Source organism: Salmo salar, chromosome ssa17, assembly GCF_905237065.1.
Source record: "Salmo salar chromosome ssa17, Ssal_v3.1, whole genome shotgun sequence".
NCBI classification, from domain to species: Eukaryota; Metazoa; Chordata; class Actinopteri; order Salmoniformes; family Salmonidae; genus Salmo; species Salmo salar.
Window position 1 is genome coordinate 31,186,785 of NC_059458.1, and position 23,256 is coordinate 31,210,040.

At 43.7% G+C, this 23,256-nt stretch overlaps 1 protein-coding gene across 1 annotated transcript; it reads left to right on the forward strand.

The window, feature by feature from the left end:
• The first annotated feature begins 489 nt into the window (after window positions 1-489).
• LOC106575839 (ly6/PLAUR domain-containing protein 6) lies at window positions 490-22,932 on the forward strand. The gene is made up of 5 exons (XM_045699421.1): window positions 490-684; window positions 12,178-12,345; window positions 18,378-18,476; window positions 19,246-19,376; window positions 20,113-22,932. The coding sequence occupies exons 2-5, from the start codon at window positions 12,228-12,230 to the stop codon at window positions 20,293-20,295; spliced, it is 531 nt and encodes a 176-aa protein (XP_045555377.1). The 5' UTR covers window positions 490-684; window positions 12,178-12,227; the 3' UTR covers window positions 20,296-22,932.
• The last annotated feature ends 324 nt before the right edge of the window (window positions 22,933-23,256 follow it).

Below are 23,256 nucleotides of genomic sequence, written 5' to 3' on the forward strand. Positions count from 1 at the left end.
TTGTGGTGTTAAATGTTGCTAGTGGAAAGAGATCAAGAGGCACCATGTGTGGTCTGTCCGTCCCTAGTGGAATCTAAACCCCTTATAACAGACTTCAAAGAGCCAGCTAATAGTATATTTATTGGGTGTTGCTCCTAAAGAGTTATCCCCACAAGAGGACAGTGATTATGTGGAACTGATTTAGGTTTGTGTAAAACAGTTTAATAAATTACAAATATGTTTCCATTCTAGCCTCTTAATTTTATTGGAGTGATTTTATAATATGTGTAACAGTTAATTAATAACAAATAGCATAGTCAAAATTGTAATAACCATTTTAGCTCTTAAAAGTCAAAATATTGATATTGAAAAACATTTTCATTTGCCATGTCTTGACAATAGTCCATGTACCATATGTGTAGATTAACACAATGGATATGGGATGGATAAAGTGAAGACCTCACATCTTCCCAATCCCCCTGCATCTGTCTTGCACTGACGTTCCAATGGTTACGCATAATACACGCCTACAGAAACTCCCGAAGCTGCAAGAGGACGAAAAGAGCGGCATTCGTTCTCAGCAGTATGTCGATTCTATCGGGCTACACATCCAATTCTGAGCCCGAATGTAGTGTTTATCTAGAATAACAAGTGGAATATTCTTCAGTTGATTTACCCACGAAGTTCGGGAGGCGTTTTATTTGGGTAAGTGTTGTTTTCAGAGATTGCGGTGCAGTTTTTCTAAATGATTCCTTAGGTTGAACACTGTGCACAATGAAATGAGATATGAGACGTAAAAACAGCTGTGATCCACAAAAACAACTATTCTTATCTGCATGCTTCCTACCTGTCTATATTTCCAACAGACAAATCAGTGCGCGTTTTAGTTGATTACTAGTCAAATGTGAGTTGTTTGGAAACTGTACGTTTTACCTACAGTGGTCTCTGTACTATATAAAATACGATTAGCTCTCTATCTCGTTTTAAACTATTTCAAACTGTTTTCTCAAATTCAGCAGATTACGAATTGTGAGCATTCCATTATTTTAAGTGATCCCCATTCAAAGGGGATGAGATTGCAGAGCTGTCAGACTGATTTAGGGAATACTTAAAGTAGTAACGTTAGCAGGTGCATGGCACAGGTTTAGGAACTGCAATGCCAGTGCAGTGCTGCCATATGCGCCTAGCCCATAAATAATCCACTGAGTGTAAATTTACTTATAGCTGCCTCAGCACCATGAAAGACAATCGACACACTGAGCAGAGACAGCAGGAATTCTTCTCTCCAGATTTAACAGTTGGCCATATTGTTGTATTTTATTATATTGTAGCTAAATCAGGTTTGCTAGCGCTAAAATCGGTCAGATATGTGGAAGGGCTAGGCCGGGATGGGAAGCACTCTTCTACAGCTGTGTGGTAGGCCTACATTAAACAAGTGAGGTACACTACAGTGTTAAGTGGTGTTATTATGGCTGTAGGAATGACAGGGTTTCAAACACAGCAGGCTGCCCTGAGGCTTCTACCATCAGCAGGTTCACTAGAACCATACTGTAGAATTACTACTGTCCAGGTGTGCAGAGCCCTCACACTGACATCACTGTACACACATGTTCCTGCAGCCCACTGTCAGATTTTTTTCTGTTGCAAACATTTTTTAAATCCTGTTTTTGCTTTGTGATTATGGGGTATTGTGTGCAGATTGATGATGGGGGAAAAAACGATTGAATCCATTTTGGAATACGGCTGTAATGTAATAAAATGTGGAAAAAGTAAAGTGGTCGGAATACTTTCCGAATGCAGTGTATTTGGCATTTTCTCAGGAAGTCTGTCTGGCCTCTCCTAGAAATACATCTGCATGTGTTCTCAATTTATCTTCAATTCCAGTCTGTATTTTCCCAACTACTTAAAAAGATGTATCATGCGTCATGCTATAACTTTAAAATAAATAGGTATTGGGAAGCATTCTAAACAAGTTGTTTGTCGGAATTCCTTTTAAACTCACTCAAGTAAAAACATGTCTATTTGTGTGGCTGGCTGGCCATCACAGAGGCAGTCTGTCTGTGTGTGAGAGTGTGGAACGGGGTGTGAGTGTGGCTGTTGTGAGTCTTGTAATTTAGATTTTTTTTAGATGCCTCCTTTCCTTAATATGCAGAAGTCAGTGGTCTCTCCTCTCCCCCTCTCTTGCTCTCTCTCGCTCTCCCTTTTCACGTAAAGGCCATGCAACAGAAATTCCATTTGTACAGCACCCTACCTGGGGAGGGACAGCCTCTGGCCCCTGTAGTCCAAAGCGGGCCTCTCTCTTACAAATCACTTAATTAGAGATGGAAGTAGTGGAACCACAGGGGCAGGAAGAAGAGATGAGGGAGAAGTAGAGAATCAAAGTCTGTGACTCCAGGCAGCCAGAGGTCCAGAGGTCCAGAGGTCCAGAGGTCCAGAGGCCCAGAGGTCCAGAGCCTGCTGTGTGTCAATCCGTCCCGCTGGTCCATTCATTACTTCATAGCCTCACACCACCTGTCTGCCTGTCTACACCAATCTCAGCACCCAGCATTAAGGCCTAGATTCAATCAGATCAAGCATTAACCGGCGATAGCCGACACCCGCATAGCTGATGTTTTGGCGGTGTCGGAGGTGTCAAATCGGTGAGCAGCTACTCTTGATCATTGTCACAAAGCCACACCCATCCCACTCACAGTAGAAGTTCAGAATTATATTTTATTTATTTCACCTTTATTTAACCAGGTAGGCAAATTGAGAACAAGTTCTCATTTACAATTGCGACCTGGCCAAGATAAAGCAAAGCAGTTCGACACATATAACAACACAGAGTTACACATGGAGTAAAACAAACATACAGTCAATAATACAGTAGAAATATAAGTCTATATACGATGTGAGCAAATGAGGTGAGATAAGGGAGGTAAAGGCAATAAATAGGCCATGGTGGCGAAGTAAATACAATATAGCAAGTAAAACACTGGAATGGTAGATTTGACAGTAGATGAGTGTGCAAAGTAGAAATACTAGGGTGCAAAGGAGCTAAATAAATAAATACAGGAGGGGAAGAGGTAGAATGAGAAAGTGTAGGCTATATCTCAAATTTAAAATCATTAATCAATATGAGGATTTCTATCAGCCTAATCAAGGTGTAGATTACATCTCACATTCCAGTGTTCAAACAAGGCTGCATGGGATTTCTCTTAATCCAACTCCGTGCAGCCAATGGCAATGCCCACTTTATGTATAATGCCAGGAACCACTTGTGGATCTGACAAAACAACCACTATGTGGATGTAGGCTAAAGCGGATCTGATTGAATAGAGCCCTAAATCAGCTTGGCATCATAAAGGAATGTTCTAGGTCATCATAAAGCATCATAAAGAATGTTCTAGGGCATCATAAAGGAATGTTCTAGGTTATCATAAAGGAATGTTCTAGGTCATCATAAAGGAATGTTCTAGGTCATCATAAAGCATCATAAAGGAATGTTCTACGCCATCATAAAGGAATGTTCTACGTCATGATAAAGGGCAGGATGGTACAGTAATAGAACCAACAGGATGTCCGGAGCTCTTGGAGAGTAGACCATATCTCAACAACTAGCACCATATCGCCAGCAGCCTCCCAGACAGCCTCTTGACGTTCCACAGTGACACTGAAGGGCACAACGCCTCCGCCATACATTTCTCTGTGCCAGTCCTGCTACTTCTCTAGCAGTCAGTCCCAGAGACCAGGCACATAGAGGTACAGTATGGCCTTCAGTCCATTGAAACATAGAGTACACTTAGAAAAAAGGGTTCCAAAAGGGTTCTTCGGCTGTCCCCATAGGATAACCCTTTTTGGTTACAGGTAGAACCTGTTCTACATGGAACCAAAAGGGTTCTACTTGGAACCCAAAAGGGTTCTACCTGCAACTAAAAAGGGGTTCTTCAAAGGGTTCTCCTATGAGGACAGCCAAAGAACCCTTTAAGGTTCTAGAAAGCTCCTTTTTTTCTAATAGTGTATTGTACAGTGAGTGACTTCCTGTACAACGAACAGCAGCAGGTTCTTAACCCAGCCTGCCCTCTGTATAACCACCATATCTACTCCCACAATACGGCCCTGTCTATGGAGTTACCAGAGGGTTAAGAGACCTTACAGTTGACTTACAACACCTCAAAGTGGTCCAGCAATCTGTGCTCTACGCACGATTCCATCTTGAATTCTAATGGAATGGATTTTGATTTAAAGCTTAATTGCGACCAGTCTTTCTTTGGAATCCAAAACCAATGATTTTGTTACATGAGACATATGCTATGTGACCTGAGGGAAATTCCTTTTGACCAGGTTATTATCATCTTCCAGATCAGCACTACACTTAGACTGAGTTGCTGTCTCTTCAGGGCCAATAGTTAAGCTGTTGTTGTCATTTAGGATTAAGGTATAATGTATCTTAACAAACCCGAGCCTCTTTTTAGTCATTTTCATCATATCTTATCCAGAATGACTTACAGTAGGGAGTGCATAGATATTCCTACTGGTCCCCCATGGGAATCAAACCCACAACTCTGGCTTTCCAAGCCCTATGCTCTACCGGCTGAGCTACTTGGGACTAACAAGATTCTCATAGATAGAGGCCCATGTCTAATGTATAATCCTCTGTCGGCTGACTACAGTGGTTCAGAAGTCTCTTAGCTTCTTACTCAGTGTTGTAGTATCCCACAGAGATAAATGACATCATAGAGAGAATCATACTACTACACCAACATTTGGTCTGACTAGTTCTTGTGGATCCCTGAACACAACAGAAGGTATTAGCGTCTCTCTCTGTGCCTCTGTACTGTTGTGAAGGGAAGAACCCCAGTCATTCACATAGGATTGTTGTTCCCTGTTTGACCTGGAATATCACGTTGCCTGGTTCAGGATCACCTTTCTGACCTGGCCCGAGGACAGGAGGACAGGAGTCCTGGTTCAGGATCACCTTTCTGACCTGGCCCTAGTACAGGAGGACAGGAGTCCTGGTTCAGGATCACCTTTCTGACCTGGCCCGAGGACAGGAGGACAGGAGTCCTGGTTCAGGATCACCTTTCTGACCTGGCCCTAGTACAGGAGGACAGGAGTCCTGGTTCAGGATCACCTTTCTGACCTGGCCCGAGGACAGGAGGACAGGAGGACAGGAGTCCTGGTTCAGGATCACCTTTCTGACCTGGCCCTAGTACAGGAGGACAGGAGTCCTGGTTCAGGATCACCTTTCTGACCTGGCCCTAGTACAGGAGGACAGGAGTCCTGGTTCAGGATCACCTTTCCCACCTGGCCCTAGTACAGGAGGACAGGAGTCCTGGTTCAGGATCACCTTTCTGACCTGGCCCTAGTACAGGAGGACAGGAGTCCTGGTTCAGGATCACCTTTCTGACCTGGCCCTAGTACAGGAGGACAGGAGTCCTGGTTCAGGATCACCTTTCCACCTGGCTCTAGTACAGGAGGACAGGAGTCCTGGTTCAGGATCACCTTTCTGACCTGGCCCTAGTACAGGAGGACAGGAGTCCTGGTTCAGGATCACCTTTCCACCTGGCCCTAGTACAGGAGGACAGGAGTCCTGGTTCAGGATCACCTTTCCACCTGGCTCTAGTACAGGAGGACAGGAGTCCTGGTTCAGGATCACCTTTCTGACCTGGCTCTAGTACAGGAGGACAGGAGTCCTGGTTCAGGATCACCTTTCTGACCTGGCCCTAGTACAGGAGGACAGGAGGACAGGAGTCCTGGTTCAGGATCACCTTTCTGACCTGGCCCTAGTACAGGAGGACAGGAGTCCTGGTTCAGGATCACCTTTCTGACCTGGCCCTAGTACAGGAGGACAGGAGTCCTGGTTCAGGATCACCTTTCTGACCTGGCCCTAGTACAGGAGGACAGGAGTCCTGGTTCAGGATCACCTTTCTGACCTGGCCCTAGTACAGGAGGACAGGAGTCCTGGTTCAGGATCACCTTTCTGACCTGGCCCTAGTACAGGAGGACAGGAGTCCTGGTTCAGGATCACCTTTCCACCTGGCCCTAGTACAGGAGGACAGGAGTCCTGGTTCAGGATCACCTTTCTGACCTGGCCCTAGTACAGGAGGACAGGAGTCCTGGTTCAGGATCACCTTTCCACCTGGCTCTAGTACAGGAGGACAGGAGTCCTGGTTCAGGATCACCTTTCTGACCTGGCCCGAGGACAGGAGGACAGGAGTCCTGGTTCAGGATCACCTTTCTGACCTGGCCCGAGGACAGGAGGACAGGAGGACAGGAGTCCTGGTTCAGGATCACCTTTCTGACCTGGCCCTAGTACAGGAGGACAGGAGTCCTGGTTCAGGATCACCTTTCTGACCTGGCCCTAGTACAGGAGGACAGGAGTCCTGGTTCAGGATCACCTTTCCACCTGGCCCTAGTACAGGAGGACAGGAGTCCTGGTTCAGGATCACCTTTCCCACCTGGCCCTAGTACAGGAGGACAGGAGTCCTGGTTCAGGATCACCTTTCCACCTGGCTCTAGTACAGGAGGACAGGAGTCCTGGTTCAGGATCACCTTTCTGACCTGGCCCTAGTACAGGAGGACAGGAGTCCTGGTTCAGGATCACCTTTCCACCTGGCTCTAGTACAGGAGGACAGGAGTCCTGGTTCAGGATCACCTTTCTGACCTGGCCCTAGTACAGGAGGACAGGAGTCCTGGTTCAGGATCACCTTTCTGACCTGGCCCGAGGACAGGAGGACAGGAGGACAGGAGTCCTGGTTCAGGATCACCTTTCTGACCTGGCCCTAGTACAGGAGGACAGGAGTCCTGGTTCAGGATCACCTTTCTGACCTGGCCCTAGTACAGGAGGACAGGAGTCCTGGTTCAGGATCACCTTTCTGACCTGGCCCTAGTACAGGAGGACAGGAGTCCTGGTTCAGGATCACCTTTCCACCTGGCTCTAGTACAGGAGGACAGGAGTCCTGGTTCAGGATCACCTTTCTGACCTGGCTCTAGTACAGGAGGACAGGAGTCCTGGTTCAGGATCACCTTTCTGACCTGGCCCTAGTACAGGAGGACAGGAGTCCTGGTTCAGGATCACCTTTCCACCTGGCTCTAGTACAGGAGGACAGGACTCCTGGTTCAGGATCACCTTTCCACCTGGCTCTAGTACAGGAGGACAGGAGTCCTGGTTCAGGATCACCTTTCTGACCTGGCCCTAGTACAGGAGGACAGGAGTCCTGGTTCAGGATCACCTTTCCACCTGGCTCTAGTACAGGAGGACAGGAGTCCTGGTTCAGGATCACCTTTCTGACCTGGCCCTAGTACAGGAGGACAGGAGTCCTGGTTCAGGATCACCTTTCCACCTGGCTCTAGTACAGGAGGACAGGAGTCCTGGTTCAGGATCACCTTTCCACCTGGCTCTAGTACAGGAGGACAGGAGTCCTGGTTCAGGATCACCTTTCCACCTGGCTCTAGTACAGGAGGACAGGAGTCCTGGTTCAGGATCACCTTTCCACCTGGCCCTAGTACAGGAGGACAGGACTCCTGTTTCAGGGAACTTTGTTGAGGAAGTCAGAAAACATTTATTTTGCCACTCTACTGTGGATAGAAAAGAAAACCTTCACACTGCACTGTGCTTGCCAGTAAATTAATAAATGTTTGTTTATCTGCCTCTCGGCCTTCATCAGTTTCAGTTCTGTCTTGTCCAGTTCTGTCTGTCTTGTTCAGGTTTGTCTGTCCAGTGCAGTGTGTGTGTGTGAAGTGTGTTTGGGAGCTGTGTGAATGATTCAGGTGAGACAGGCACTGTTATGCTGCTCTGTGGCACAATCACTGTAGATAACTGCATCTCTCTCTCTCTCTCTCTCTTTCTTTCTCCCTCTCTCTCCCTCTCTCTCTTTCTCCCTCTCTCTCTTTCTCCCCCTCTCTCTCTCTTTCTCTCTTTCTCCCCCTCTCTCTCTCTCTCTCTCTTTCTCTCACTCTCTCTCTTTCTCTCTCTCACTCTCTCGCAATTCAATTCAATTTAAGGGCTTTATTGGCATGGGAAACACATGTTTACATTGCCAAAGCAAGTGAACTAGATAATAAACAAAAGTGAAATAAACAATAAAAATGAACAGTAAACATTACACTCTCTCTCTCTGTCTTTCTTTCTCATTGCCTGCCTGACCTTCCACCTGGGCAAGTGATTACTGGCCAGTGGCCAGTGGAATGCAGAGAAAGAGAGAGCGATGGAAATGGAGAAAGAAATTGAGAGAGATATAATGATGAGAGAGAACGCATGTGGTTTCTATGCAGGTCTCATCTTAGAGGAAGGATTTAATTGAAACCATTTCCTGCCATCAATCCAGTGTAAATCTGCCCTTGAATCTAATCAAAATAAAATACAATATTACTTTATATGCTAAAACAAACCACAGCTTTCATTTCCAAAAGAATGCATGCAGCACAGGGGGTTGGTGGCACCTTAATTGGGGAGGACGGGCTCGTGGTAATGACTGGAGCGGAATAGGTGGAATGTTATCAAATACATCAAACACACGGTTTCCAGGTGTTTGATGCCATTCCATTGACCCGTTCCAGCCATTATTATGAGCCGTACTCCCCTCAGCCTCCACTGGCATGCAGGTAGTAAAGTGTTGGTGACAGATCTGTTTATTGCTCCAGCTCTGGCAGAAGGGTTGAGAGGAAGGAGGAAGGTTTGAAATTCCTGTCTCAATGTATTCTAGTTGACATGCTTTGAAAAGAAAGACTTGAATGGAAGCTATATAATGTGCTTAGAATTATATGTGCATCAATCTGATACGAATAAATATAGAGTAAATATATCATACTTATCTTTTAGTTTGGATTAGATTGTCTGCTGTGTATCTCATGAAGATTGCACATAAATATATTTATACATAATTAGAGCGTTATTGAAGTACAAATTATAACAGTATCTCTATAGACCACAGACATATTATATTAAAGCATTTATAAGAAACTGTGAGAAATTATAAGAAAACAAACATTTACAACCATACAGTCGTCATGAAGGGCAGCAGGCAAAAATACAACCGTACGGTCGTTATGAAGGGCAGCAGGCAAAAATACAACCGTACGGTCGTCATGAAGGGCAGCAGGCAAAAATACAACCGTACGGTCGTCATGAAGGGCAGCAGGCAAAAATACAACCGTACGGTCGTCAACCGCCAATTGAAGTGGAATTAAAGGATCCAGAATGGAAGCCATCTGATCTCTTAAAAATCTAGCTACTCTTATAAATGTGACTTCATGTTCAAGCCAAGGCTGGCTAGACCTGGTCATCCTCTAGCTTTTTGCCAGTGGGCTTTATTCAAGATACTTTATTGAATAATGATGCACGCCAAGGCTTCTTATTAGAGATTGGGGAGTTTGTTTGAAGTTCAATCAATGAATATTGATTCGCTTTCTGATATGGGATAAGACTACTTAGCAAAGTAAATTGTGTGAATAAATTGATTATTTAAAAAAAAATTCTCACATTACCTGGCTTTAAATGGAGGTAAAGGAGGGTGTCACGTCCTGACCTTAGAGAGACGTTTTATTCCTCTATTTGTTAGGTCAGGGTGTGATGTGGGGTGGGCATTCTATGTTGTTTATTTCTTTGTTTTTGGCTGAGTATGGTTCCTAATCAGAGGCAGCTGTCTATCGTTGTCTCTGATTGGGAATCATACTTAGGCAGCCCTTTTTCCACCTGTGATTGTGGGATCTTGTTTTTGTGTAGCTGCCTGTGAGCAGCCCAGAACGTCATGTTTAGTTTTTCTCCTGTTTTGTTGTTTGGAGAGTTTCATCTTCATTAAAAGATGTTGAATTCCATGCACGCTGGGCCTTGGTTTATTTATGATCGGGAGTTTGAAGATAGCGAACGTGACAGAGGGCTTTGTTATAGTGCAAAAAAAGTTTATGTTTTCGGCAGAAAGTGGATTAATAAAGTCCATCAATATCTTATCTCTGCAAGGTGTAAAATTCCAATCTTATCAGTATTGTTCTCTACCCGGGATTGAGTAATTGAACCCCTGCCATTGGCCCATACATTGTAGAACCAAGTTGAGTCTGTGCATCCAGAGTCATGGAGGAGGAGAGGAGGCTGGTCATCTGGCCCTGGTCTGAACCCATAGAGAGTCCAGCATCAGGGGCTTTGTCATGGGTACTGGTCCCATTTACCAGGCTCACTGGTATGGAAGTAAAGATGGTCTTTAGTGGGGCAGCCACCAGTCTCCCTCCAGGCAGACCTATCATTGTCCTCTCTGGCCTGGGCTGGTAGTCAGGCTGTATAACGTAGGAAAACAAAACGGACATTCCATCTCTAATCTAGTTGGTCTTCTTTTTGTCCAGCTCCTCTTATTGCTTTACAGAGTCAGAGATTAACAACATTAACATCAGCTAATCTGATTTTGGTTATTTAGCTGTAGAGCTTTGGCTTACTTAACATGACTTCCCCATGACTGAGCCATCCTCTCTGGGTCACTGTGTGACCGGTGGGGGCCAGGAGCCTGACCTGGAGCTCTCTTACTGCCATAACCATTTGTTCAGTTACAATGCTTTGTGTTTTCAATGGGAGGGGAATAGGGATAGTTAGTAGTTGTAGACTATAATAGATGATTTAGTAACAGATTATTAATACAGCTTTAATAATATTTAATTGATATTGAGTAAAAAATATGATTTAGTAACAGATTATTAATACAGCTTTAATAATATTTAATAGATAGATATAGACCATAATAGATGATTTAGTAACAGATTATTAATACAGCTTTAATAATATTTAATAGATAGATATAGATCATAATAGATGATTTAGTAACAGATTTGTGATACAGCTTTAATAATATTTAATAGATAGATATAGACTATAATAGATGATTTAGTAACAGATTTGTAATACAGCTTTAATAATATTTAATAGATAGATATAGACTATAATAGATGATTTAGTAACAGATTTGTAATACTGCTTTAATAATATTTAACAGTCATATATAGACTATAATAGATGATTTAGTAACAGATTTGTAATACAGCTTTAATAATATTTAACAGATAGTTATAGACTATAATAGCTGATTTAGTAACAGATTATGAATACAGCTTTAATATTTAATAGATATAGACTATAATAGCTGATTTAGTAACAGATTATGAATACAGCTTTAATATTTAATAGATATAGACTATAAAAGATGATTTAGTAACAGATTTGTAATACAGCTTTAATAATATTTAATAGATAGATATAGACTATAATAGATGATTTAGTAACAGATTTGTAATACTGCTTTAATAATATTTAACAGTCATATATAGACTATAATAGATGATTTAGTAACAGATTTGTAATACAGCTTTAATAATATTTAACAGATAGTTATAGACTATAATAGCTGATTTAGTAACAGATTATGAATACAGCTTTAATATTTAATAGATATAGACTATAATAGCTGATTTAGTAACAGATTATGAATACAGCTTTAATATTTAATAGATATAGACTATAAAAGATGATTTAGTAACAGATTTGTAATACAGCTTTAATAATATTTAATAGATAGATATAGACTATAATAGATGATTTAGTAACAGATTTGTAATACAGCTTTAATAATATTTAACAGATAGATAGACTATAATAGCTGATTTAGTAACAGATTATGAATACAGCTTTAATATTTAATAGATATAGACTATAAAAGATGATTTAGTAACAGATTATGAATACAGCTTTAATATTTAATAGATAGATATAGACTATAATAGATTATTTAGTAACAGATTTGTAATACAGCTTTAATAGCATTTAATAGATTATAGACTATAATAGATGATTTAGTAACAGATTAGTAAAACAGCTTTAATAACATTTAATAGATATAATATGTCGGTCCTCAAAGTAATCATTACCCCATTCAAGCAACCTGAGAAAAGCCGTCATCACTCCACTTACTGTAGACTGTGATCCTAGCTTCATGGGATTCACTATAGGGTTAGTTACTGGAAGCCATCTGAGTCGGGGTCTGGATGACATTTAGCTAATGAAGCAAAGCACAGCACACACAACAGCATGAGTGAGATTCAGATAACTGATCACCTACTCCAGATGTACTGATCGATGTCTCTCAATCCATCTCTTTCTTTCTCTCTGTCGCTGTCTCTCTCCACCTCTGAGGATGTTTACCTTTAATATTTTATTCACTGATTGATTTCTCTCAACAGTGTCCTGGACGTTGACCAATCAGACAGCTGCATGTGGAAGGTCTCAGCCAATGATGGAGGCCTGGCCAGCAGCCTGGGTCCTACTTTTAACGCTAATCGCTGATTGGCTGGAAGCGGCTCAATCACGGGACTTCACTCTGAAGGACATCATCCTCCTCCATCCATCAAGTATGAATACACATGCATTGGAAATGTATTTTTGTATCAAATTGTAGTAGATGGAGTCTGATACCTACCTTTATTTTCTACTGGTTGAGTCTGCTGGCAATGTCTCTGAGTGACCTTTGAGATGAGTCATCAATACTGTGATGTGACCATTATAACAGCCAAGACAAAGGGCATCCATCCATGACCCTCGGATCCAGAGTTCTTATGGGGGCACACGGGCACGTTCCCCCTCAGATTTGTCCTGTAAATGTTTTTTTAAATATATATTATTGTAATTTGTATTATTATGATACATTTTTTTGTTCTTCTTTTATGAAGTTGTCTTTAGCTCGCCCAGATAGGTTCCCAATCTCCAAACCTCATAACTAGATACCAAGAAGCCATTTCAGGCTATCAATCAAATTAGAGTCGCTATTGTCACGACTTCCACCTGTCAAGGTGTTGGGTGCGTACTGGTTGCGAAGTCAGGTGCAGGAGAGCAGAGAGTTGTGAACAGGCGCACACTTTATTGAGGCAGGAGAAAACAGCAGACGGGCGCAACTGCGTCAAAACCTCCAGCCACAACAGCAAAAGTGCAGAGCGCAAAACACAGTTACAAAAGCTAAAGATACCAAATAAACATACTACGTGCAAAAACACAAATCATTAAACACCAGCCTGGCGCGTAACCTCAAACACGTAACACCAAACAATTTCACACAAAGACATGGGGGGGAACAGAGGAATAAATACATGCAGTGTGATTGGGAATGTAAAACAGGTGTGCAGGGAACAAGACAAAACAAGTGGAACAATAAAAAATGGAGCGGCGATGGCTAGAAAGCTGGTGACGTCGACCGCCGGAAGTCGTGACAGTACCCCCCCTTGATGCGCGGCTCCAGCGGCGCGCCGACACTGGCCTCGGGGACAACCCGGAGGGCGAGGCGCAAGGCGATCCGGCCGGCAACGGTGGAACTCCCGCAGCAGTTCAGGGTCCAACACATCCGCCACCGGAACTCAGCACCTCTCCTCCGGGCCGTACCTCTCCCACTCCACGAGGTACTGAAGGCACCCTGCCCGACGCCTTGAATCCAGGATGGAACGAACGGAGTACGCCGGGGCCCCCTCCACGCGCAGGAACCAGTCGTCCACCGCAGGAGCCTCGGTCTGACTCTGATGCCAAGGAGCCAGAACCGGCTGATACCCCAATACACACTGGAAGGGGGAGAGGTTAGTGGAGGAGTGGCGGAGGCCCTACAGACTGCGGAGGCCTTGTTTACGCACGTCTTCCGGCACAACGGGGTGCCTGAGGATATAGTGTCTGATCGAGGTCCCCAGTTCACTTCGAGGGTCTGGAAGGCGTTCATGGAACGTCTGGGGGTCTCGATCAGCCTTAACTCGGGGTTTCATCCCGAGAGTAATGGGCAGGTGGATAGAGTGAACCAGGATGTGGGCAGGTTTCTGCGGTCGTATTGCCAGGATCGGCCGGGGGAGTGGGCAGCGTTCGTGCCCTGGGCCGAGATGGCTCAGAACTCGCTCCGCCACTCCTCCACTAACCTCTCCCCCTTCCAGTGCGTTCTGGGGTACCAGCCGGTTCTGACGCCTTGGCATCAGAGTCAGACCGAGGCTCCTGCGGTTGACGACTGGTTCAGGCGCGCGGAGGAGACATGGGACGCCGCCCATGTTCACCTCCAGCGGGCTGTGCTGCGCCAGAAATCCTGCGCAGACCGTCACCGCAGTGAGGCCCCGGTGCTCACACTGGGGGACCAGGTCTGGCTCTCGCCCCGGAACCTGCCCCTCCGCCTGCCCTGTCGGAAGCTGGGTCCGCGGTTTCTGGGGCCATTTAAAGTCCTGAGGAGAGTGAACGAGGTTTGTTATAGGTTACAGCTCCCCCCGATTACCGTACTAACCACTCGTTCCATGTGTCTCTCCTCAGGCCGGTGGTGGTTGGCCTGCTCCAGGAGTCTGAGGTGCGGGAGGTTCCTCCGCCCCCTCTGGACATCGAGGGGGTCGGGGCGTACTTCGTTCGCTCTATACTGGATTCGAGGCGTCGGGCGAGGGGTCTTCAGTACCTCGTGGAGTGGGAGGGGTACGGTCCGGAGGAGAAGTGCTGGGTTCTGTTGGAGGACGTGTTGGACCCTTCAATGCTGCGGCAGTTCCACCGTCTTCTTCCGGATCGCCCTGTGCCTCGCCCTCCGGGTCGTCCCCGAGGCCGGCGTCGGCGCGCTGCTGGGGCCGCGCGTCGGGGGGGGGGGGGTACTGTCTCGACTTCCGGCGAAGTCGGGTCCTCTCCTTGTTCGAGCGGCGTTCGGCGATCGGTGTCGCCGGTCTTCTAGCCATCATTGATCCATTTTTCATTTTCCATGTGTTTTGTCTTGTTTTTCCTCACACCTGGTTTCAATTCCCTCAATTACTTGTTGTGTATTTAACCCTCTGTTCCCCCCATGTCTTTGTGTGGGATTGTTTATTGTAGTGTTTGTGCACGTTCCCCGTGAGCGCACAACGGGTTATTTTTGTGCCCATTTATCTTATTCTTCTGGATGCCGTTGGTTTTGCTTAATAAATCTCCGGTTATTACCCAGTTCTGCTCTCCTGCGCCTGACTTCTCTGCCGCCAATTACGCACCCCCGCTACAGCTATTTATAAAACAAGCTATAGAAAGTTTGTTTCAATTTCAGTTTAATCCCCCAGAAAAGACAGATATGACAAATATGACAACAAATATTAAGGTTAAACTTAAATATTGTAATTGATAAAAAAAAAAAGATATTTTTGGGGAGAAATAACGCCCCCCCCCCAAAACGGTATAATCTTTGTAAATGATATCATAAATAGGACTGGTGGAGTTGTCACACACGCAGCTAACAAAAATATATGCCTGCTCTACTCAAAATTACAACCAACTAATTGCAGCATTACCGCAAAAATGGAAGAGGCAAGTGGAATTGGGAGAAAGTAAGGAACTTGTCTGTCAGCCCTGCGTTAAAGACCAACATTGGTTAAAGACAATTGTGATAAATAAAAAAAGTATACCAGTTTTATTTAAGGACCAAAAAATGGACAGCTGTTCCATATAGATTGCAAAATAGTTGGGGAGAGATTTCAATGTACCGATTCCATGGCACATGGTTTATAAACTGATTCACAAAACAACGCTGGATTCAAAACTTAGATTATGATACAAAATTCTTGCAACCAATAACATTTTATCTATATGTGGGATACAACCATCCCAGCTCTGCAGATTTTGCTGCGAAGAGACAGAATCATTAGCTCATTTGTTTTGGTACTGTCCATATGTAGCTTGTTTTTGGTCGCAGGTTCAGGAATGGCTGAAGAATTGAAACATTTGGAGCTAGCTCTGCAGATAGCACTGCTGGGTGATTTAAAAAGTCATAGTCAATCGATAAATAATATTTAAATTGAACCTTTAACTAGGCAAGTCAGTTAAGAACAAATTCTTATTTACAATGACGGCCTACCCCTGCCAAACCTGGACGATGCTGGGCCCTATGGGACTCCCAATCACGGTCGGATGTGATACAGCCTGGATTCGAACCAAGGACTCTAGTGACACCTCTTGCACTGAGATGCAGTGCCTTAGATCGCTGCGCCACTCGGAAGCCCTATATAATAATACTCTTAACAAAAATCTTTATCTTTAACTTACGATCTGTATAACCTATGAGAATAGAAAGGTTCAGCACTTTTCACATACTTTGTGCCCCCTCAGATCTTTGAGGGGCATGCCGCCCCTGCTCTGATCCCCAGACAGAGGTGACATGGCCACAGCTGTTAATGGCCACAGTCAGGCCTCTCTCCACCCTGCCTTCATCTTTGAAGGTACTTTCCATATCTTGAAGAGATTATAATAAAACAATATTCATCCACAATGCCAGTGTAGAGACATCTTCCTCATCCACTCAGAATATGTACCACTGTGTGACACAGTCTCTCTGGCTTACTACATCTGCGGTGTTAGGTATCAGTGAGATGTGTGCGAGTTTCCAGATGTGACTTCCTGTTTTCCACCCCTTTCTCTCTGTGAAACTGAGACGCATTCTGTCCCTCAGCCTTCAGTTCCTCAGACTACAGTACAGTATACTGGTCCACAGTGAGAACTGCGCTCACCGCCGTGTGAGAAATATGGAAACGCACAGTAGCTCTAAGAGGCAGGAACGTACGAGGTCAGACCCCTAATGGTTCCCCTCCCCCTCCTCTACATCTCCCTGCAGTCAAACACTGAAATCTCATCTAATGTATTTTACCTCAGCTCTCTTGGCACAATCTGCCTTCAACATCTGATAAGCCAAGAGCTCCTATATCAGGTTTATGGTTGTTAATTTCATAGGGATATCTGAGCTGAATTCCCCAAGAAATGCGTGTCTGTTTGGACCCACGCCCGGCTTGTACAGGGGGATAGGATGACCTTGACCAGCCCTGGGGGCTTGGGGTATGGAGGGTGGATTAGAGGGAGTGTGTGTGTGTGTGTGTGTGTGTGTGTGTGTGTGTGTGTGTGTGTGTGTGTGTGTGTGTGTGTGTGTGTGTGTGTGTGTGTGTGTGTGTGAGTGAAACAGGCAGGCAGGCAGACTTTTGTTCTTTGAGTGAAGTTTGGATGACCCTGAGACCTGTAGCTGTCTTATGCTCTGCCCCAAATGGTACGTCATTCCCTTTATAGTGCACTACTACCCCATTGGCCATGATCAAAATTAGTGCACTATATAGGGAATAGGGTGCCATTTGGGATGCACAATATCCAATGGGAGGCCCAATATCCAATGGGAGGCCTGATTCCCAGTGTTCTTAGTATTAACATAATGGTTGCCAATTGAACAAACTAAACAAGCCTAGTGTTTGATCACAGCAGATGGTCTCCATGCAAAGTTTAGAGACCATTCTATTCTAGAATCTAGACGTTTGAACTGATGGTTCATTAATTCAATTCAAACTGTATTGTCCTCTCATAATATAACACTTAACAAAGACACACAGTGTGAATGTAGTTAAATGTCCTGAATGTACTGTAGTTAAATGTCCTGTATGTACTGTAGTTAAATGTCCTGTATGTACTGTAGTTAAATGTATGTCGCTCTCTGTTTGTAGCAGCAACATCAATCCTTTGTTTACTGTAGCTCTGAGGACTACGTATCGCTGTAGCTCTGAGGACTACATATCGCTGTAGCGCTGAGGACTACATATCGCTGTAGCTCTGAGGACTACATATTGCTGTAGCGCTGAGGACTACATATCGCTGTAGCTCTGAGGACTACATATCGCTGTAGCGCTGAGGACTACATATCGCTGTAGCGCTGAGGACTACATATCGCTGTAGCGCTGAGGACTACATATCACTGTAGCGCTGAGGACTACATATTGCTGTAGCGCTGAGGACTACATATCGCTGTAGCGCTGAGGATACGCTACATATCGCTGTAGCTCTGAGGACTACCGCTGGCTGAGGACTACATATCGCTGTAGCTCTGAGGACTACATATCGCTGTAGCGCTGAGGACTACATATCACTGTAGCGCTGAGGACTACACATTGCTGTAGCTCTGAGGACTACATATCGCTGTAGCTCTGAGGACTACATATCGCTGTAGCGCTGAGGACTACATATCGCTGTAGCTCTGAGGACTACATATCGCTGTAGCGCTGAGGACTATATATCGCTGTAGCTCTGAGGACTACATATCGCTGTAGCTCTGAGGACTACATATCGCTGTAGCTCTGAGGACTACATAACGCTGTAGCGCTGAGGACTACATATCGCTGTAGCTCTGAGGACTACATATCGCTGTAGCGCTGAGGACTACATATCGCTGTAGCTCTGAGGACTACATATCGCTGTAGCACTGAGGACTGAAAGAACTCACAATTAGGAGTCAATTGTACAATTTGCATTTCTTCTATAGCTCATTGAGTAATGACAATGTATTGATTCAGGGAAGTGTTTTTTCATTTTGGGACATGTTATTAAATCTACTAAAAATATGTGATTAAATCTAGATGGTGAATAATAGACGTGTGCTTGTCTCCTCTTGTATCCACAGCCACACCTCATCCTGGAGGGTTCAAGTGCTTCACATGTAAAGATGCACCAGACAACTACGAATGCAATCGCTGGGCTCCGGACGTATACTGCCCACGAGGTAATTACAGTAAGGTATTTCTGGTATTTACAGCCTGCTCTGTATCTATCATCAAACCCTGTTTTAAGACCCTCTCGACTCCGTCCAGAGCAGAAATATAAATTAGAGGAAAATACCAGGCTGTAAAATGAAGGGTTATCAATGTTTTCTTTGCTGGTCTCTGTATCTTTAACACAGTGTATTTCACTTAAGCTGGACATGTTTATTTAAGAAATTGAATTGGCAGGTTGTATAACTCCACAGGCTCTCTTCTTTTATATAGATATATGGTTGTCTACTAAATGTCTGAAATCATTGTGAAGTTATTTGTTGCCTTAAAGATTTGATCTAAAAAGCACATTCTTTGAGTTATAAACAAATGATAAAGGGTAGTTTATCACATGAAACGTGAGGATTGGTTTAAATCACTGGAATACATCTGAACCCTCAGTCTCTTTCAGTGTTACCGTTCACTTCAGTAAGAAGTAGATTGTTAACACATGATATTCATGGAAATGAATTACATTGCTGTTGAAAAGTAAGCTACATTAGCGTTTACATTAACTGACATACAATAATGTGAAAGTGATGTGTTTTTATCATCGTTCAACTTATTGCTCATTGGCCCGTTATTTCTCAGGATTCCATAGTGTCTAAATGTTAGATCAAGTTTGACAATATATAAAGCTAAGCAGCAGCCCTGACATTTAGCGCTGGAGAAATGGTTCCATCTCTCAGCTGTAAATATTGGAGATTGCACCTTTAACGACAGTGTCTGTGTGTCTGACAGAGACCAGGTACTGCTACACCCTCCATGTGATGGACGTCCAGGGGAACACTGTGTCTGTGACCAAACGCTGCGTGGCCCTGGTCCACTGTCTGTCTACAGGCTGCACCCAGGACAACCATGAAGGATACAAGGTCATTAAAGAAGCCTCTTTCCTTTGAATAACATAACTCCTACAAGTACATTTAACTTACAATGGGGACACACATTTTTATTATATTTTACCTTTATTTAACTAGGCAAGTCAGGTAAGAACAAATTGTTATTTTCAATGACAACCTAGGAACAGTGGGTTAACTGCCTTGTTCAGGGTCAGAAGGACAGATTTGTACCTTGTCAGCTGTGGGATTTGATCTTGCAACCATTCAGTTATTAGTCCAACACTCTAACCACTAGGCTACCCTGTGCCCCAGCATGTATGGAAAGAAAGATGATATTTGAACTTTTATTAGTAATATTTGCAGTTCAGAATGTGGCTCTCTGCTCTGTGGTGTCTGGTGTGATTTACCACACTGTCATGGTAACCCCAGGCCCTGGTTTACAATGATCTCACTTGGATAAGAATCTGGTCTCTTCTCAGCAGTTGTTATTTCAATCTCTTTCTGGAAATTCCTCTGTCTGTGTTCTGTTTGTGGACTGTCTGTAGTTGGTCTGTGTTCTGTCTGTAGTCTGTCTGTTGACTGTCTGTGTTCTGTTTGTGGACTGTCTGTAGTTTGTTTGTGTTCTGTCTGTAGTTTGTATGTGTTCTGTCTGTAGTCTGTCTGTATATTTAGTTTTTTGCTGGAAGCACCATTTCACCTATTCAAATTCTGTGTATGTGTTAATGTACTAGGTGAATAAAAGTGATTCTATCTCTATTCCTGATTCCAGGTCTGCACTGTTTGCTGTGAAGGAAACATCTGTAACATGCAGTTGCCAAGAAACAAGACAGATGCCATCTTTTCCACCACCTCTCTCCTCCACAGCAGTAACGGTCTACTCACACACTACTGGCTGCTCACTGGCTGTCTGAGCTCTACCGTCATCAGCGTCATGCTTTCCAACAGTCTATGACATTAACAATCCTACCGTCATCAGCGTCATGCTATCCAACAGTCTATGACATCTAACACTCCTACCGTCATCAGCGTCATGCTATCTAACACTCCTACCATCATCAGCGTCATGCTATCCAACAGTCTATGACATCTAACACTCCTACCGTCATCAGCGTCATGCTATCTAACACTCCTACCGTCATCAGCGTCATGCTGTCCAACAGTCTATGACATTAACACTCCTACCGTCATCAGCGTCATGCTATCCAACAGTCTATGACATTAACACTCCTACCGTCATCAGCGTCATGCTGTCCAACAGTCTATGACATCTAACACTCCTACCGTCATCAGCGTCATGCTATCCAACAGTCCATGACATCTAACACTCCTACCGTCATCAGCGTCATGCTATCTAACACTCCTACCGTCATCAGCGTCATGCTATCTAACACTCCTACCGTCATCAGCGTCATGCTGTCCAACAGTCTATGACATCTAACACTCCTACCGTCATCAGCGTCATGCTATCTAACACTCCTACCGTCATCAGCATCATGCTATCTAACAGTCTATGACATTAACACTCCTACCGTCATCAGCGTCATGCTATCCAACAGTCTATGACATTAACACTCCTACCGTCATCAGCGTCATGCTATCTAACACTCCTACCGTCATCAGCGTCATGCTATCTAACAGTCTATGACATTAACACTCCTACCGTCATCAGCATCATGCTATCCAACAGTCTATGACATCTAACACTCCTACCGTCATCAGCGTCATGCTAACACTCCTACTGTCATCAGCGTCATGCTATCTAACAGTCTATGACATTAACACTCCTACCGTCATCAGCGTCATGCTATCCAACAGTCTATGACATTAACACTCCTACCGTCATCAGCGTCATGCTATCCAACAGTCTATGACATTAACACTCCTACCGTCATCAGCGTCATGCTATCTAACACTCCTACCGTCATCAGCGTCATGCTATCTAACAGTCTATGACATTAACACTCCTACCGTCATCAGCGTCATGCTATCCAACAGTCTATGACATTAACACTCCTACCGTCATCAGCGTCATGCTATCTAACACTCCTACCGTCATCAGCGTCATGCTATCTAACAGTCTATGACATTAACACTCCTACCATCATCAGCATCATGCTATCCAACAGTCTATGACATCTAACACTCCTACCGTCATCAGCGTCATGCTATCTAACACTCCTACTGTCATCAGCGTCATGCTATCTAACAGTCTATGACATTAACACTCCTACCGTCATCAGCGTCATGCTATCCAACAGTCTATGACATTAACACTCCTACCGTCATCAGCGTCATGCTATCCAACAGTCTATGACATTAACACTCCTACCGTCATCAGCGTCATGCTATCTAACACTCCTACCGTCATCAGCATCATGCTATCTAACAGTCTATGACATTAACACTCCTACCGTCATCAGCGTCATGCTATCCAACAGTCTATGACATCTAACACTCCTTCTGCATGGTAGAGGAAGTATATCTAAAATTTGATCACCAGATATTTGGTGTTATAATTTTATTAAGTTGTTTAATTTATTACATTTTTCCTCTTTTTTAACCGAGACGGTATTGATGGAATCTTCTAGATTTTGGCTCATCCTAAGAAGTTCTGTTATATTTACTGGATTCTATGTGCAGTATGTGATATATGTACATAGTATTTATTTTGTATAATACATTTAACAATTGTTAAATACCTGTAGTTAACATTAGATTCAGGTAGAATGAAACGTGAACTAGGTTGCAGTGCAGTGTTTTTGTTCCTGGAGTCTTGTGGTTGGTTGATTTAGGCTGTGTGCCCACCATACACATGAGACTGATGACTGATCATTTCCTCTCAACCCATTGGCTATCTGGCGCTGGCTGTGGAAGATATGACGTCAACCATAACACTACAATGTTGTAACATGTTTCTGTATTTCTTACAGTTCTGTCCAATAGAAAGGTTGGCACTTATTGATTAGCATGTTGTCTTTAGGATGATGGTCTAAACATCCTGTACAGATCCCATATACCAGGTTTGGTATACATTGTTCACAATTAAATGTATTACACCAGGTTTGGTATACATTGTTCACAATTAAATGTATTACACCAGGTTTGGTATACATTATGTTCACAATTAAATGTATTACACCAGGTTTGGTATACATTGTTCACAATTAAATGTATTACACCAGGTTTGGTATACATTATGTTCACAATTAAATGTATTACACCAGGTTTGGTATACATTGTTCACAATTAAATGTATTACACCAGGTTTGGTATACATTATGTTCACCATTAAATGTATTACACCAGGTTTGGTATACAGTGTTCACCATTAAATGTATTACACCAGGTTTGGTATACATTGTGTTCACCATTAAATGTATTACACCAGGTTTGGTATACAGTGTTCACCATTAAATGTATTACACCAGGTTTGGTATACATTGTCTTCACCATTAAATGTATTACACCAGGTTTGGTATACAGTGTTCACCATTAAATGTATTGCACCAGGTTTGGTATACAGTGTTCACCATTAAATGTATTACACCAGGTTTGGTATAGTGTTCACCATTAAATGTATTACACCAGGTTTGGTATAGTGTTCACCATTAAATGTATTGTTTGCCTGAACATGTTGTTTCTACAGTATAAACAGTATCCACATAACCAGATAGTGCATTTTGTGGAATGCAAGATATTTTAGATGCCGCATGAGGCGTGTGGAGTCAGACTGCGGTAAAGTTTCACAGTTAAGGTAAGATTAGGCAGAAATACGAGGTTTGGAGCTTAGAGGTGCAGTAAAAAAGGACCATTCTAACACCCCTCTCTTTCTCTTGCCTCTCTGCTTTCCTCTCCAGGAAGTAAAAAGGTAATGTCTTTCTCAGACCCTCTGCGTCCAGGAGGTGTAGTTTAA

Bases quoted from the DNA above. Each gene is read 5' to 3' on its own strand.
- LOC106575839 (XM_045699421.1), top strand. From the start codon at position 12,228: ATGATGGAGGCCTGGCCAGCAGCCTGGGTCCTACTTTTAACGCTAATC. The intron at 12,346-18,377 runs GTATGAATACAC...TTGTATCCACAG, and splicing joins CATCCTCCTCCATCCATCAA to CCACACCTCATCCTGGAGGG. The intron at 19,377-20,112 runs GTCATTAAAGAA...TCCTGATTCCAG, and splicing joins ACAACCATGAAGGATACAAG to GTCTGCACTGTTTGCTGTGA.